The 15,775-nt window shown below is 47.8% G+C and overlaps 1 protein-coding gene across 8 annotated transcripts in view; it reads left to right on the plus strand.

Annotated features, from left to right (window-relative positions):
• SRGAP2 (SLIT-ROBO Rho GTPase activating protein 2) overlaps positions 1-7,592 on the plus strand; it is a 259,458-nt gene extending 251,866 nt beyond the window's left edge. For 7 of the 8 annotated variants that reach the window (XM_069074711.1, XM_069074709.1, XM_069074706.1 and 4 more), the window contains exons 22-23: positions 1,993-2,323; positions 4,235-7,592. In XM_069074711.1, the coding sequence (XP_068930812.1) occupies positions 1,993-2,323; positions 4,235-4,618 (715 nt within the window). In that variant the 3' untranslated portion in view covers positions 4,619-7,592. Of the gene's footprint in view, positions 1-1,992; positions 2,324-2,996; positions 3,092-4,234 lie in introns of all 8 variants that reach the window. The other variant, XM_069074713.1, reaches the window with a different exon arrangement.
• The last annotated feature ends 8,183 nt before the right edge of the window (positions 7,593-15,775 follow it).

Below are 15,775 nucleotides of genomic sequence, written 5' to 3' on the forward strand. Positions count from 1 at the left end.
ATGGAAAAAAGAGAGACCAAACCTCTGGGCAGGTTCCTTGAGTTCCCTCCTTCAGAAACTTACTTCTTGGCCCCCAGATGTTTTGGGGGGTGGAGGATCCCTTCACCATAATAGCATAGATTTAGATCTGGAAAAGTACTTTCTAAGCCACCTAGTCTGAATGTCTAGAAAACCAAGGCCCAGAGAGGGTCAGTGATTGCCCAGGGTCACACAGGGAGCGAAGAGCAGAAGCAGACGTCCAGGGCAGGTTTTCCGAGTCCCAATCCAGCATTCTTCCCCTGTACCACTTGGTGACCCTCGCTTTCTCCCCACCCCCAAACAAATAGTTGGGAGAACAACAATCACTGGGCATGGCCTATGAGCCTTTGCAGGAACTCTTACGGCAGTTTAGACCCAAACTCCAGCCATCCTGTTCAGACTGCACAAAAGGCAGCAATTAGAGTAAGAACGACAAAGTCAGAACCCAAATCTACCTGAAGGCTGCTATTAGAGCCCAGGAGAGGTGGCGTCATCTAGTAGAAAGAAAGGCATTTGGACTCAGAGTCTGAAAAACTGAGGGTCAAGTCCTGACTTGGACATGTAATAACTGTGTGACCCAGGACAAGTCATTGGACCTCTTGTCATCCCAGATGCTAACTCTCTAAGGTAGCAGCGTAGCTGCTGATCTGTTCTTATGAAAATGAAATTACCCCTCCAGAAGTTCCCTATGCCAATGAAATCACAGGTCAGGACAAAACAAAAGGAAGAAAAAACCCAGAGAATCATAAAATGTTGAAACTGGAAAGGCCCCTAAGGATCTTCTGGTCCATTTGCCCTCCCCCACCATCACCCCTCCCCTGCCCCCTTTTCTTTTTTTTCACAGATAAGAGACCTGAAACATGCAGCTCTCCCAATTCCTGGGCTAGAGCAGTTCCCCTTACCCTGAGCTGTCTTTGGGAGACCTTTTCCTCATCAACAGATGTAGCCCTTAGCCCCAGCACCACCCCAGTGGACCCAAAGCAGGGCCCCTTCTCCTTGCCCATCCTCAGTTCTGTCCCTTCCCATCCTTGCCGCAGCTCGTCCAGTAGTGGAGTCCAGAATAGAACTGTATAACTGCCCTTCTGACCCAGAAAGCTATTTCTTTTATCACTGCGTATAAATCTGTTTTCCTCATTTGGTTCTTTTGTAACCATGTCCTAGTGAATGCTAGCTAGTTCTAACAGTGTCCGGTAACCACAAGATTGCCAGACGATCTAATTTAATTGTAGCATTTACACAGAGCCTTAAGTGGCCTGAAATGAATTAACCATGAGCCAGAGTTTAACCTCATCCTTGGAGATTCAAGAAGTTAAAAAGCAAAAAAAATCAAAATTCATAAAATTTGTCCTTAACTACTCCAATATTATATAGTTCCTTGAGAAATTCTCTTTCTTTTGTCTTCACATTATAAGCCTTATGCCAGAACTTGTAGTGATTCTACCCTTCTTGTGTTGATGATTTTGGGGAGGAGCACTCTAAAAGTTGAGAGGAAAGCATTCTCCCTTTCACCTTACCTTCCCCATCCCCTTGGTAACAGAGTAAGATCTCCTCATTCACACCTTGTCTCTGCTAAATAAATAAACAGAGACAGATGGGCAAATAAATAAATAAATGAAAGGCCGTAGTAAGGACATCTCTAGGAATGACCATATTTCACATAATCAGACTTTCCCTTTGCATAGCCTTTTGCGTCTCAGGAGCTCAAAACACACCACCAACCAGTAAGTATCCATTTCTCCTTTGCCAAGCTTGGGGGGGTGGGGTAGGGAGGGTGGGTGTAATGGAGGTATTAAGGAAGTGTGGGACAGTAGAGCCTTGGCAAGAACCCCCTCTGTGGCCCTTTCCCCACTCCCTGGAAAAATACTAGATTACAGGAACTCATCCCTCTTCCTCTTCCCTCCTCTCCTTGGATATGGGCGTGCTGGGACCTGAGCCAGCCATTGCTCACACTTGTCTTTCTGTTTGTGACTGAAGGCAAAGGAAGCGGCCAGAATCTGGGAACATCAGGAAAGCCTTCCGGCAGAGCGAGGGCCATGGGCTGAGCAGCCCCCTGCTGGACTCCTCCTCCTCAGGGCCCGGGGGAGCCAGCTGCCGTCCCTCCTCCCAGCCTGTTATCAGTCAGAGTCTCTCCAAGGAGGGGCCCGATAAGTGTTCTGCCAGTGGGCACGGAGGTCTCAATTCCATCAGCCGACACTCGTCTCTGAAGAATCGGCTGGAGAGTCCTCAGATCCGGAAGACGGTGACAGCCGGGAGGTCCAAGAGCTTCAACAACCATCGGCCCATGGACCCCGAGGTCATCGCGCAGGTAAAACCAGGAGTTTGGTGGAGAATAGGGCATTGGGAGTTTCCCCTTGTCTCACGGAAGCCTTATGCAGGGTCCATCCAGACCTTAGAGCAAGGAGCACATGAATGCTAAGGGAATGTCTCTAACTAGCTGCCCAGTGTACATCTGGAGGGGTTGCACACCTTTCAAACAAACACCATTTGCTAGCACACCTCCAGAGGGCCACAGTGGGAGCAGAATAAAGTAGGCTTCTTAACTCTACGTGTGCAAAGTAAGCATTTGCACAACTGTTACCTATGGGCAAAACTTGCACTTTTCTAGGCTAGTGTCTACACATGTGATGCCCACTTTATTGTCCCCCTTCTGGGGTCTTATAGGCTCTGGGGAATTGGGTACCCAGATTAGACAAATGCGTGTGACCCTTCTGGTTTCAGATTTGTACCTGATCACGCTCCTTTCATTCCATTCCCCCCCTTGTTTTCCCTGTCGTACCCAAGGGCATTCCCTGACCCTGCTGTCCAGACACCGCCCAGAGAAACCTAGCAGTGATCTAGGTCCTTGGGCCTAGAGGGGATGAGACCTTGGGGTGCAGATAAGTCTCCCAGGAGGAACAGAGGCCGGTTGCCCATAAAAAGGGACCTCCTTTTATCTCTAGTCCATCCTTTTTGACTTTTTGTTTTCCATGAAATGTTAGAGGGCTAACCCCATCTTTAAAAATCCGACTGCCGCGGCCACTCCAAGCAGTGTACTCAGACGTCTCCCTCAGCTCTATAATTTTCATTAGTCCAGGTGGGTACTAGGGGCTTCCTGTTGCCCTTGACTGTCCTGCTTTTAGCAGAGCTAAGATCCCCGCTACCCCCGGGGAAGACGGAGGCAGTCTCTGCTGGCTGGGCTGTGGTGCGCTCTCAAGGGATGTCTTCTTGGTCAGACCTGGTGCAGCCGGGTGCCTGACGTGTCTCTCGCTTTGCTAGGCCTCTAACTGTCTGTCTCTGTGTGTGAGGTCATGGCCGTATGCTGCCTCCCCCATGGGATTCCTCCCGGCTCCCTTCTTTGGACAGGTGTTAATAGGCGTGGAAGGCACAGGCACAGCTGGGGTAGTCAGACTGCAGAGACAGGCTGGGAAGAGAGCCGCAGTTCTGGAGCCTGTTTTCTAGTCTGGGTGCATCTCGGGGCTGAGCAGCGTTGGATCGCGGCCCAGAGAAAGCCCATCTCTCTCTAGCACAGAGCAGCTCTTACGGGGCCCTGGCCCCTAGCAGATGCCTGCCAATGCAGCCCTGGCACCTGGCGGGGGCCAGCCACGAACTCGCCACAGGGGAGGGCGGCGGGAGCAGGGAGGTCTCCTAGGGAGGCGGCCGGCTTGCCAGCAGAGGTCCTTTGGTTCTGTCTTGAGTCCCCAGCTAGTGATGCTGCTTGTTTGCTGAGCTGGTCTCCATTGTAACTTACAGAAGGCAATTCACCCAAGTGGGCTTTGGCTCCCCTCCCGGACAGTGCCCTCTTGAAAGTGATGGATAGAAGAGAACAGCATGATTAACGCTGGACTCTCCTGCCATAGTTGTCCGGTCCCCAGGTGGTGGGCAGGGAGCAGAGCTATTGGACCTTTCCTCAATCCCTGATGGGTAAGACCTGTCCTTCTTTAACCAGGGTTAGAATTTGGTAACTTCCTGTTCCAGGGGCCTGCAGGTCAGATCTCATTAGTACCAATTTTATGATGACAGCCAAGTATCTCAAGCCCCAGCAGATGGCGCACTTACTCTGGGCAATATTGGATAGACTAAAGCATTTCAGCACAGAAATCTAGACACCCCCACCCACCCAGCCCCCCCCCCCCCCCCCTTGAAATTGGTTCTTGAAAGATTTGACCTGTAGCAGTGAAACAGGCTCTTTGGTGGTGTTTCACAACATCAGACTTATCTTCTCTTCTGTATTTTTCAGGATATTGAGGCAACAATGAATTCTGCCCTGAATGAACTCCGAGAGCTCGAGCGGCAAAGCAATGTGAAGCACACGCCCGATGTGGTGCTGGATACCCTGGAGCCCCTAAAGACCTCCCCAGTGGTAGCGCCTACTTCAGAACCCTCTAGCCCCCTGCACACCCAGCTCCTCAAGGACCCTGAACCCGCCTTCCAGCGGAGTGCCAGCACAGCCGGGGACATCCCGTGTGCTTTCCGGCCAGTCAAGTCTGTCAAGATGGCCGCCCCAGTCAAGCCCCCAGCCACACGACCCAAGCCGGTGGTCTTCCCCAAAACCAATGCCACCAGTCCTGGCGTCAACTCTTCAGCGTCCCCACAGCCCACTGACAAGTCTTGTACAGTCTGATGGATGCCATTTGATTGTTCCAGACAAGGGGACTTGAGGAACCAGAGACTGTTATTAAAATCTTCCTATTTAACTAGCTTGGGGACTTCAGCTGAAAATTAGATTCTAAGTTATTCCTGCAGGAATAGACTTCCCAGCAGCCCAAACCCTTGAGAATGAAGCTCTCCCTGTCTCCTCCCCTCCCCCCATTCCCTGTCCACCTTCCTTAGCTTCCCTTGATCAGTCATAACCCAGCCAGCTACAGTATATACCAGTCTTAGGCAATAGCCAGAAATAGATCTTTCCATTATCAGGTCACTGTGAAATCTGGCAAGGCAAACAATAAAGATGTGGCTCAAATCTCTGTCCTCCTCAAGTCACCGAGGATGCCTTGCCAAAGTGGTTGGCTGCTAATACACCCACCTCTCAGTAGCATCATGTTTGGGTACTGGTTAAAATGAATTATATAGTCTCTGCTTCATCACACACACACACACATGCACACGCACACGCACACGCCAACAGTCTTAGGTTACCATAGTCTCTGGCATGTGTAGACACTCCTGGTTCCGTGACCCATGGCTGTGTGTCTCTTTGTAAGTTATTGTGGCAGTTCACACAGTGACCACCAGGGTCTGTTTGTTTCCGTTACAAACCCTATTTTGTCTGGGACAGGAGAACTCAGCCATAGAAATCTCTCCTGTTAAATGAACTTAATCAGGATGGGCCTCAACCCCAATGCTCCAGGTGGGCTTGGGGGCTTTCTCTCTTAAGCCTCTTTTTACTGATGTGGTTTGGTTGGTTGGTGTTTACATTTGCCCCCTTTCATCCTCCATAACTACAGCCAAACTCTATGTTAAGTAATACTCCCTTGTAAAATTTACCTGAATGATACATTCACATTAGGTGGGAGAAGGAGGATCCTACTTCCATTTTCTATGCTAGAAGCAATCCCACTGAAGATGGTGTTAGTACCTGGACCCTTGAAAATTGTTTTAAGAGGGTTTCATTGTCTTCAGGGCAGGTTTGGGAAAGTTAGCTAGGGGCGTGTTACTCTTCTCTCACTCTTTTTGGGCACTCGAGACCCAAAGACTTGTTATCCTGAAGTCAGTTGGCAATCAGGCTATTTGGCTCCAAGAAATCCAGTGAAATTTTTCAGTAGGATTGGCTCCTAGAAGCAAGGCCACTCAGGTCCTGCACATAAGTGGCTACTTGCTGTCCTTCAGCCTGTATCTCCTGGCTTTAATTATCACCCAGTGCCTCTCACTTGAAATAGATGGGAGGCCTTTGTGAGACCTTGTCCCGTTGTCCAGAGCCACTTGTTGCTAAATCTATCAGCAGCCATCTAGGTACACCCTGTCTTGGTTGTATTTTTATTCCCACAAACCAGAAAGTCTCCCTGAGACTGAAATCAGCAGCTGAGTAGGTTACCTGAACCTGTGAATAAGGAGGGGTTAACTGAGCTAACAGTTTCCTTCCTTCTGATGCTCTCTGGTCCTTCTCCCACTGCCCACACAAAAGGTCACAGTGATTTCCCCATCTGCTTTAACCAAGCCTCCCAACTCCTACCCACTGTTTACCTCTCCCCTGATATCACACTATACCAGGAATAGTGAGGTAAAGACCAAGCCACTTAAGGCTCCTAGGTCTCAGATAAAGAGGCTGAAGCCCATGTGTCTTACCTTAGAACCACAGAAGCTATGTTTTCTGGTTGGGAGTCATATTCTCTACCTGATAACTTTTCTGTGATTTGAGAGAGATATGTGGTAATTGTCTTTTGGGAGAGGAACCTAAATTTTCCCATCTTTGACTCAGAACACCCATTCTAAATCACCTTTTTTTTTTTAAATGGTTTAGAGTCAGATCCATCAGAGGCAGCATTCCTTTATCCTGCATAAAGAAATGAGCTTTGTGAGGAGACACTTAGCAGAACGGAGCTTTGGAACATGGAGGGCAAAGGCCCCAAGAGGTAGAAGGGGAGACCAGTGGATTCCTTCAGTGATATGACCAAACCTGGAGGGAGGTGATTTAGAACCACACTGTTGAGCAGTCAGCAACTCTGTTTAATAGCTCCCCAAAAGGTTGGAGTTTGTTCTAAGCCCTGGATCTGTCCCCCTGGGGATCCTTTTCCCTCAGGCCAAGGAGAGCCTCATCCTTCAATCTACATCCCCTCCATTCCCCATCCCACCCAGCCAACATCCATCTGCTGATTGGCATTGTGAGCTAAGCAGTGTGTGAATGGTAACCCACAGTTCAAAGTCTTAGTCAGCCCTCCACGCCCCTAGGGAGTGGGGGGCAGAGTTGTCTTCCCCATCTCTGGTGCTTCTGACACCATGGAGATATCTGGTCCTGGCAAGGGGACTTGGAGCCAATGTGCAATTAACTGGAATGGAGGTGGCACACTGTGATTTTTACACCAAACTGGGAGCCAGCAGCCCAAGGGACCCTGCAGAGATAGCCCTCTGCTGAGTACCCTGGCCCAGACCAGGGGTACACACTTGAGAGACCCCCACTCTGCCTCTGTGGTGTGAGTTGTGAACTCTGGAGGGGAGGGACAGGAATTAGGCTCTGGGGGAGAGGGGTTGTTGTACAGTAGGGCCTGCACTCTATCCAAAAGAAAAGAGAGAACAGTGAATCTACACCCAGCAGCATGCTGGCCCCAGCCTCTGGCCCCCAGGGAGCCAGGGCTTCTCCTGCGGAGATGAGATGATGCCAGCGGAGATGAACAGACCACATTGGAAAGGCTGGTATAGATGTACTTCCTATTCAGAAGAGATATTAGATCTTCCAGGGAAATGCAATGTTGTGGCGTATGACTTGTATGTAACGTTTGTGTAAAATGGTATATTCTTTAAAACAATTGTGTTGATAACTGGAATAATGTATGTATGTATGCTTGGAAATGCTTTGTATGAACATAAGGCTGTCACTCAGCAAAGGTTGGATTGGGGAGAATCCAAAGCACAACTTCAAAATAAAATACGTTTTTAGGTTACGAGGCTGTAGTTCTGCGCCCCCCCCCCCCGCCCACTCCCTGCTCCGTGAGCACTGTGGTCCCCTGGAGTGTTTCTGGGTAGGAGTTCATTAGATTGGGCTGGGCTGGTGGCATCCTTCCTGGAAGCATGGGTTAAGAATGGGGGAAGGGTGTGTGTTGGAACTGAAGCCAGAGGTGAGAATGCCACGTCTGGAGGGGAGATTTTCAACATCTCCATTTAGTCTGTCTGTGGAACCAAAGAAGGAGTTGTCAGCTCAGCATTGGGTAGCCTGTTACCTTGACAACCATTCCCTCACTGATTCTATCCGGGTATGATTGGTAGAAAGACTCCTCACTTCCTTCTCCATTTTGATGCCAAGCAGAGAGGAGATTGGGGTGGAGGAAGCCAGAGAAAATGTTTCAGGAGCTTTTCCAACATGTTTTCACTTCTCCTAGAATGAGGGCCCTAAGATTGACTCCTGGCAGCCTCTTTGCCCCCAAAGACCTAATTTTACCCACATATGGTATGACACATCACAATGTATGTTGCAAGGGAATCCCTCCCAGAATGGGAGAGCTTATTCTTGGGCCAGGGGAGCCCTTGCCAGGATGAAATCCATCAGAAAGGAGTTTTGAGACCCAGAATATATCCTAGGACCTTTGGAAGAGGTCTAGGGGACTTTTTAGATCCATAGCATAGTATGATGCCTGGTTTGAGCCCTACTCCAGAGACAAGGCTGCTCACGTGTGGCTTGTTAAATCCCTCAGGTCTCATCCTTTGTACTCTAACAGGACCGAAACAATGTCACTACATCAGGGTCAGGGTACAGTGTGTCCAACTGTGGCCGAAACAAGCTCCAAATGCTCTACCACAGGCCAGGCACAAGTAGTCCGTATGAACATTTACAGTGGAGGTGTGTAAGTTTTCCCATCTCATTTCTTGTGAGCTACTACAATTCTGCTTTGCTCATAGAGCACAGCACCTTTGATACAGGCATGCCACGCTGGGCAGTCCTGTGCCAGCATCTCCCATGTCTCACTATCAGTTCCAAAGTTCAGAGAGCCCTTGAGGGAGTCCCTGTATCACTTCTGACCTCCGCGCGAGCGCCTGCCTTGTGTGGGTTCCCCTAAGATAGTCTTTTAGGCAAATGTACTTTTGGCTTTCAAACAACATGGCCAGCCCACTGGAGTTGCATCCTCCGCAGCAGAGTTTGAACGCTTGGCCTTTGAGCTTGACAAAGGACCTCAGTGTCTGGTTTCTTATGCTAAGAGGTGATCTTTAGAATCTTCCCAAGACAATTCAAATAGAAATGATTCTGTTTCCCGGCATGGTGCCAGGAGACTGTCCAGGTTTCACAGGCCTATAACAGGTCCACGTAATGACTCTAGACCTTCAGTTTGGTAGGCAGCCTAATACCTCTTCTCCCCCATGTACTCTTTCGGAGCCTCCCAAAGGCTGGACTACCTCTGACAGTGCATGCATCAACCTCCTCATCTGTGTGTACATCCCTGGAAAGTATACTGCTAAGGTAAGTGAACTTAATCCACAGATTTTCAAATTCCTCCATTTGCTGTAAGCAATGGTTCCACATAAGGATGGTGTGGGGCTGCCTGGTAAAGAACCTGTTTTCTTGGTGTTAAATTTGCCCGGCCAAAATTAGCACAAGCAGCAGAGAGTTGATTCATACTCTTGCATCTCAGTCTCAGAGAATGCATTGAGTGCACGATCATCTGCCAACAAAAAGTCATGCACCAACTCTCCTTCCACTTTAGTCTTGGCTTGTAGACTTTTCAAGTTAAATAATTTACAGCAGTAGCTGGCCTTGATGCCACTTTTGTCTTCATTGGAGGGTGGCCAACAACATTGCTGAAAACATCATGCTAAAAAGCGTGGGAGCAACCACACAGCCCTGCTTCAACTCCTTTGGTTACTGGGAAGGCATGAGAGCATTGTGCATTATCCAGAACCCATGCAAGCATGCTGCAGTGCAACTCAACGATGCCTGGATTTCAGGCACAATAGACCCCCTACTCCAGGTAGATAAGTCTTCTTGGGCATAGCTTGTTGGTTCCTTCCACTATTCCGTGATCAAGACAAGAAATAGGCCCCAGGAATCCTTGCCTGTCTATGGGAGGCAAGATTAGCCCCATAGCTTTGATTCTCTCTGCATTCCCTTAATTATGATTAAGCTCATCTATTTAAAGCAGACCTTCCTTTTCCTTGCTCTGAGAGAAACTTGGACACGGGGTCATAGATGCATGATATTGGCAGCTAGGGGAAGCTAGATGACACTGTGTATAGAGTGTTAAAGGGAGACCTGAGTTTGAATTCTGCCTCCAGTCCTTACAAGCTGTGTGACCCTAGGCCTCACCTCTGCCTCATCTATAATAGCACTTGCCTCTAGGGTGGATGTGAGCTTAGAGCTCCATATAAATGCTAGTAAATATTATTTTAATGCTTGAAAGGACCAGCAAGGCCAGCTAGTCTAGCTTCCATGTCCAAAGAAGTCAGATGACCCATCCAAGGTCACACAAGCAATAAGTGTCATAGGTAGAACCCAAGCCCTCCTGCTTTAGAGCTACTGCTCTTTTCGCTGAACCATCCCCATCTCTCTGCCCTTGACCCTAGAGGTCTCATACCTGAAGCCCTGCTGTTCCCAAGTGGTGTATGTAGATTCTGCCTCCCCATGCAAGTTGGGAAGTTTGGTTGGGATAACTCATGGCTCCCATGGTTCCCCTCCTGTGAGTTGGAGTAGGAAGGAACTATACCAAACAATGCCAAAGAGACCTGGACATATCAAAGCCCTGAGGACAGAGTTAGGATTGCCCCCCCTCTCAGTTCCAGTTAGTTCAACTATTCCAGGAAAAACTTGCTATAAACCAGTGGTTGACAATGGGCACTCTCAAAATTTGCTCAATCCCCATACAAGATCTCATGAAAGCCTAACATAATGGGACTAACAATGGATGGAGTGCTGGGCCTGGAGTAAGGACCACTTGAGTTCAAATCCAGTCTAGGACACTTACTAGTTGTGTGACCCTAGGCAAGTCACTTAACTTTGCCTCAGTTTCCTCATCTGTAAAATGATCCAGAGAAGGAAACGGGAAAGCACTCCAGTATCTGCCAAGAAAACCCCAAATGAGATCATGAAGAGCAAGACAAGACTGGAAAACAAGAGAAAGAAGAATCCTCACGTGCCACCATCTCCAGCTTTAAAGAGTCCTCGATACCCCAAGCTAGAAGAGACTTGAGAAGTGCCCTAGTTCAGCCTCTTCATTTCACAGCTGAGAGCACTGGGGCTCTTGGCCAATATCACACAGGTAATAGGTGGCACCCACATCCTCTGACTTGTTCTTTCCACTCTCCCCCCACTTCCTTTCCTCTGCGTCCTGGATGTGTGAGGGCTAGGTGCTGTTCCTCCGGGCCCCTCTCCACCACCTCTCTGTGCTACATCCAGGGGTCCAGAAGCTCCCTCTAGAAGGGAGAGGCCAACAGGGATTCCGACAGGCTGGAGTTAAGAAAAAGGCCAATTTTTTAGTGAAGGGGAGTAAGTAATAACAGCAGCATCCCCACCTCCCTGCCAGTCTATCTGCCTCTGCAACAAGCTCCCTCACCATCCTCTCCCTCCTGCCTTCCACCTCCCGCCCCTTGGCCACTGCTCTGTTTCCCTGATACTCTTCCACATTTCTTTTAAACATTAAACATGTAACAGGCTTCTTACTGCTGTTCAAAAGTATATTCTTACTAGGTGGGAGGAGTGAGTTCAAGGCCAACAGGTGCCAGCAAAAACATATCTAATCTCCTGGGGTCTGTGAGTCTCCTTTGATTGACAAGGGTGAAAGGTCAGTGAAAAGGGCTGGGATTTGATATGCTCCTGAGTCCTCAGTCAGAGAGCAAAAAGTAAGGGTTCAGGCTGGGTTTTAACCCATGTGTTCCATTCTTACAACAGAATCAGGCTCGATGTTTTGTTTTGTTGTTTCTTTTTTTGCCCCACCCCATTGAATGGGACTTTCACCAGCCTGCAAATCTGATGCTGGGTGCCGCAGTAAAGCAGGCTGCAACAGGCAACACACAGCCCAAACTATTCAGGAAGCACTTTTTTGGTTTTGTTTTGGTTGTTTTGCTTTTTGGAAGGGGGAGGGCAGGGCAATTGGGGTTAAACGTGCCCGAGGTCACCCGGCCAGTAAGTGTGTGAGGCCAGATTTGAACTCAGGTCCTCCTGACTCCAGGGCCGGTCCTCTATTCACTGCATCACCTAGCTGCCCCTCAGCAAGCACTTATTAGGCACCAACTAAGTATACTGCATATGCCAGCTTTCGAGGAATTTACAATCTGTGGAAGAAAAAACATGTACACAAGTATCTGTGATCGAAGAAAGGGTGAGAAGGTGTCTATCTCTGCTTCCTCTGCTTCTCCTTTCTCACCCTCTTCAGTCCTTGGCAGCCTGGCTTCCTTTCTCTCACCTGAGCCAGTTCCTTCCAAAGTAGCCGGGGCTCTCTTCACTGCCCAGTCTGGTGACCTTTTCTCAGGCCTCATGATTTTTGACCTCTCTGCCCATTTGGCACTGTTGTCCATCTTCTCCTCGAAGACCCCTCTGTTTCTCCCCGTCCCTGTCTGACCACTTCTTTTCAGTCTCATTTGCATCACAGTTGTCATGCCCCCCCTAACTGTGAGTGTTCCCCAAGGCTCTTTTCTGTCCAGAGCCTGCTCCTCTTTCTCCCTTGATACTCTCTTGGTAACCCCATCGGCTCCCATGGGTTTATCATTTCTATATAGATGACTCCTAGATCTATATATGCCCCAATCTCTCCTCCAAGCTTCAGACCTATATGAATCAATCAATCAATATTTAAGTGACTACTGTGCACTGGCATTGTGCTAAAAGCTGGGGATGCAAAAAGAGGCAAAAAGCAGTCCCTGTCCTCAAGGAGTTTATAATCCAATGGGGGAGACAACCTGCAAACAAATATATACCCAAAAAAAGTTAAGTACAAGATAAATTGAAAATAATTAACAGAGGGAAGGCATTAGAATTAAAAAGGGTTCCTGTAGAAGGTGGGGTGTTAGTAGGAACTTAAAGAAAGCCAGGGAGGGTTGGCTAGGTTGGGCAGTGAATAGAGCATCGGCCTTGGAGTCAGGAAGACCTGAGTTCAAATCAGCCTCAGACACTTAACACTTACTGGCCATGTGACCTTGGGCAAGTCACTTAACTCCAATTTCCTTGCTCTCCAAAAAAAGCAAAAAAAAAAAAAAAAAGAAAGAAAAAAGCCAGGGAGGGTCAGTTGCTTATTGGATATTTCAAGCTGGATATCCAGGAAACATTTCAATGCATCTAAAACTGACATCTTAAAAACTCAATATATCTAAAAGTAGACTCCTTTTTCCCCTAGACACATGGCCATTCCAGATTTCCCTATTTCTGTCCAAAGCACTGCAATCCTTTCCAGTACAAGATGCAATTCAAGCACCATCTTCTGCATGAAACCTTTTTGGTTCCCCACCACCACAGCGGCTAGCTCCCTCCCTCTCAAACTACCTTGTCATGGAAGTACTTTGCATATTTTTGTCTTTATTAAAACTTTTTTCCTATTTATTCTGCTCATATTTCTATAAAGTACTTGTTGCCTCTCTCCTGAATGTCCCTATCCCATCTCCCAGCCCTGAGAGAACATCAGCCCATTAAAGGTAGAAATGGTTTCATTTCTTTGTCTTTGTACCCCTGGCACTTAGCACAGTGCTCAGCACATAGTAGGGGCTTAACAAATGCTTATCGGTTGTTTACATTGATTGAGCATTTATTCAATGCCTAAGAGTCAGGATTGTGCCAAGCACTCAGGATACATTGCACAAAAGCAGCAATCCCTGCCCTTGAGGAAATCCCATTCCAATTGGGGAGAGATGTGCACATATAAGCATATACAGAATATGGGAAAACTTAACAGAAGTCATTTTCTGAGGGCAGGCACCAGCAAGCTGGAGGGGATGTGGCAATAAAGTTTTGTGTCACGTACAAGTTGGTATTTTAGCTCAGTTTTCCAAGAAACCAGGGATTCCAAAAGTGGCAATAAAAATGGAGTGCACTCCAGGCCTTCAAAGATGGAGGATGAAGCATGTGAGCAGTTAGTGGTCACCAGCACGCCTGGACTGGATTGTAGAGTCAAATGTATGTAAGGACACTGGAAGGGTAGGAAGGAACCAGGTTGTGAAGAGCTTTAAAAAGTTTATAGATGACTCTCACCTGAATCTCAGGCAGCTGGGGGTACAGTGGAGGGCGTGGAGTCAGGAAGGCTCATCTTCCTTAGTTCAAATCTGGCCTCAGACAGTTACTAACTGTGACCCTGGGTCAGTCATTTAACTCTGTTTGCCTCAGTTTCCTCATCTGAAAATGAGCTGGAGAAGGAAGTGGCAAACCACTCCAGTATCTTTGCCAAGAAATCACAAGATTCGGTCACAATTGAACAACCTGCCCAAATCAGGTGAGGGTCTTAGAATTCTGACTAATGATTTTCCAGGTTAGGTCCACCAACCTGACCTCAGGAAGCAAGAAGAAAAATATTTGAAGGTGCAAGAGGATAATGGGGAGAATTTTCACTAAATGGGACAAAAACGGAGAGACTTTGTACTAAAGTGAGAAACTGGCCCAGAATTCTTCTGGGCAGTATGATCACAATTCACTTTTATAAAGTGCTCTCAGGTTTACAAAGCACTTTCCTAACTCTACCCTACAAGACAGAGAAAGTAGTATCTCCATTCTACAGATGAGATCAGCCAGTACTCCAAGAGGTTAATTCACTGGTTTATGGTCATATGGCAAATAAGTGCATCACACTCTGGATTCAAACTCAGATCTCCAGCTCAAAACAATACCAATCCTAGATCACCCAAAAGGAGTCCATGGATAGATTTCAGGGGGTCTGTGAACTTGGATAGGAGAGAAAAAATTACATATTTAATTTCTCTAACCTAAATTTAGCATTTCCTTCGATTATAAATGTTGGCAACAAAAATTACTCTGAGAAGGGGTCCATGGGTTTTATTTAATTGCCAAAGGTGTCTATTACAGAAAAAAAAGTTAAGAATCCCTGAGATAGAGAGGTGAAAGGAAGGAAGGAGAAAAGAAATAAAGGAAGAAAAAAATAAAGGAAGGAAGAGAAAAGAAGGAAGAAGGAAAGAAAAAGAAAGGAAAAAAGGAAGAAGGGAAGGAGGGAGGGAAGAAAGGAAAGAAGAGAAAGGAAGGAAGGATGTAATAAGGAAAGAAAGAAAAGAAAAAAGGAAGAGAGAAAAGGTAGGAGGGAGAGAAGGTGGGAAGGAAGGAAAGAAGGAAGGAAGGAAGGAAGGAAGGAAGGAAGGAAGGAAGGAAGGAAGGAAGGAAGGGAGGAAGGGAGGAAGGGAGGGAGGGAGGGAGGGAGGAAGGAAGGAAGATGATAGAGTATTTATTAAACTATTTCTATAGGTACTATGTTAAATGCTAGGGATACACATAAAAGTCAGCAAAGTAGTTCCTGCTTTTAAGAAGCTTACATTCTAATGGGGGCAGGGGGCAGGGGAGCAGGGTATGGAGCCAGCAGAGAATGACCTAGAGGCCTACTTTCCAATCAGCAGAAGGTAAAAGGTCACCTATCAGTGCTCTCATTTCAGGGTAGAGTCCAAGGCTCTGTGAAATGACTCAGTGAAATGAGGCTGAGCCCAGGGCTTCACACAGAGCCCATAGGACCTCCTGCCTAGGGGACCCAGGGTCAACCAGGCCTTCCTAGATTCCTTGGCAGTGGGACAAAGATGAGGATGTGAATGTGGGGCCGTGTCCAGGCCAGGTAGCACCAATACTGGCCTCTATCATTGCTGCCTCTTGGGTAGAGTATTTGTGCATCCAAATGGCACATGTGCCTAAAGCTGACCTGATCTGCATTATCTGTGTCAGAACACAACACAGGCTTTGGTGTCAGGGGTGGGGCAGAGAAAGGAAACCATCAGGTGTGGCCCTGGGAAAGTCCCTTGCTCCTTTATGCAGAAACATGGAGTTTCCTGGTTTTAACCCTCTTCTTTTCCAGTTCTAACTGGAGAGCTGGCGGGAGCCAGCAGTTGGGTCTTAGAAAAGTGGCTCCTGGCGGCGGGGGTGTTGGGACACCTGGGTTTGATTCCTAGCAGTCATTGCACAACTGTGGGCCAGTCCCTGCCTAGGTTTCGTTTCCCATCAGCCAAAAGG

The sequence above is a fragment of the Petaurus breviceps genome, unplaced genomic scaffold, assembly GCF_028583685.1.
Source record: "Petaurus breviceps papuanus isolate PSGF00001 unplaced genomic scaffold, PetGlider_PUasm1.0 90895, whole genome shotgun sequence".
NCBI lineage: Eukaryota > Metazoa > Chordata > Mammalia > Diprotodontia > Petauridae > Petaurus > Petaurus breviceps.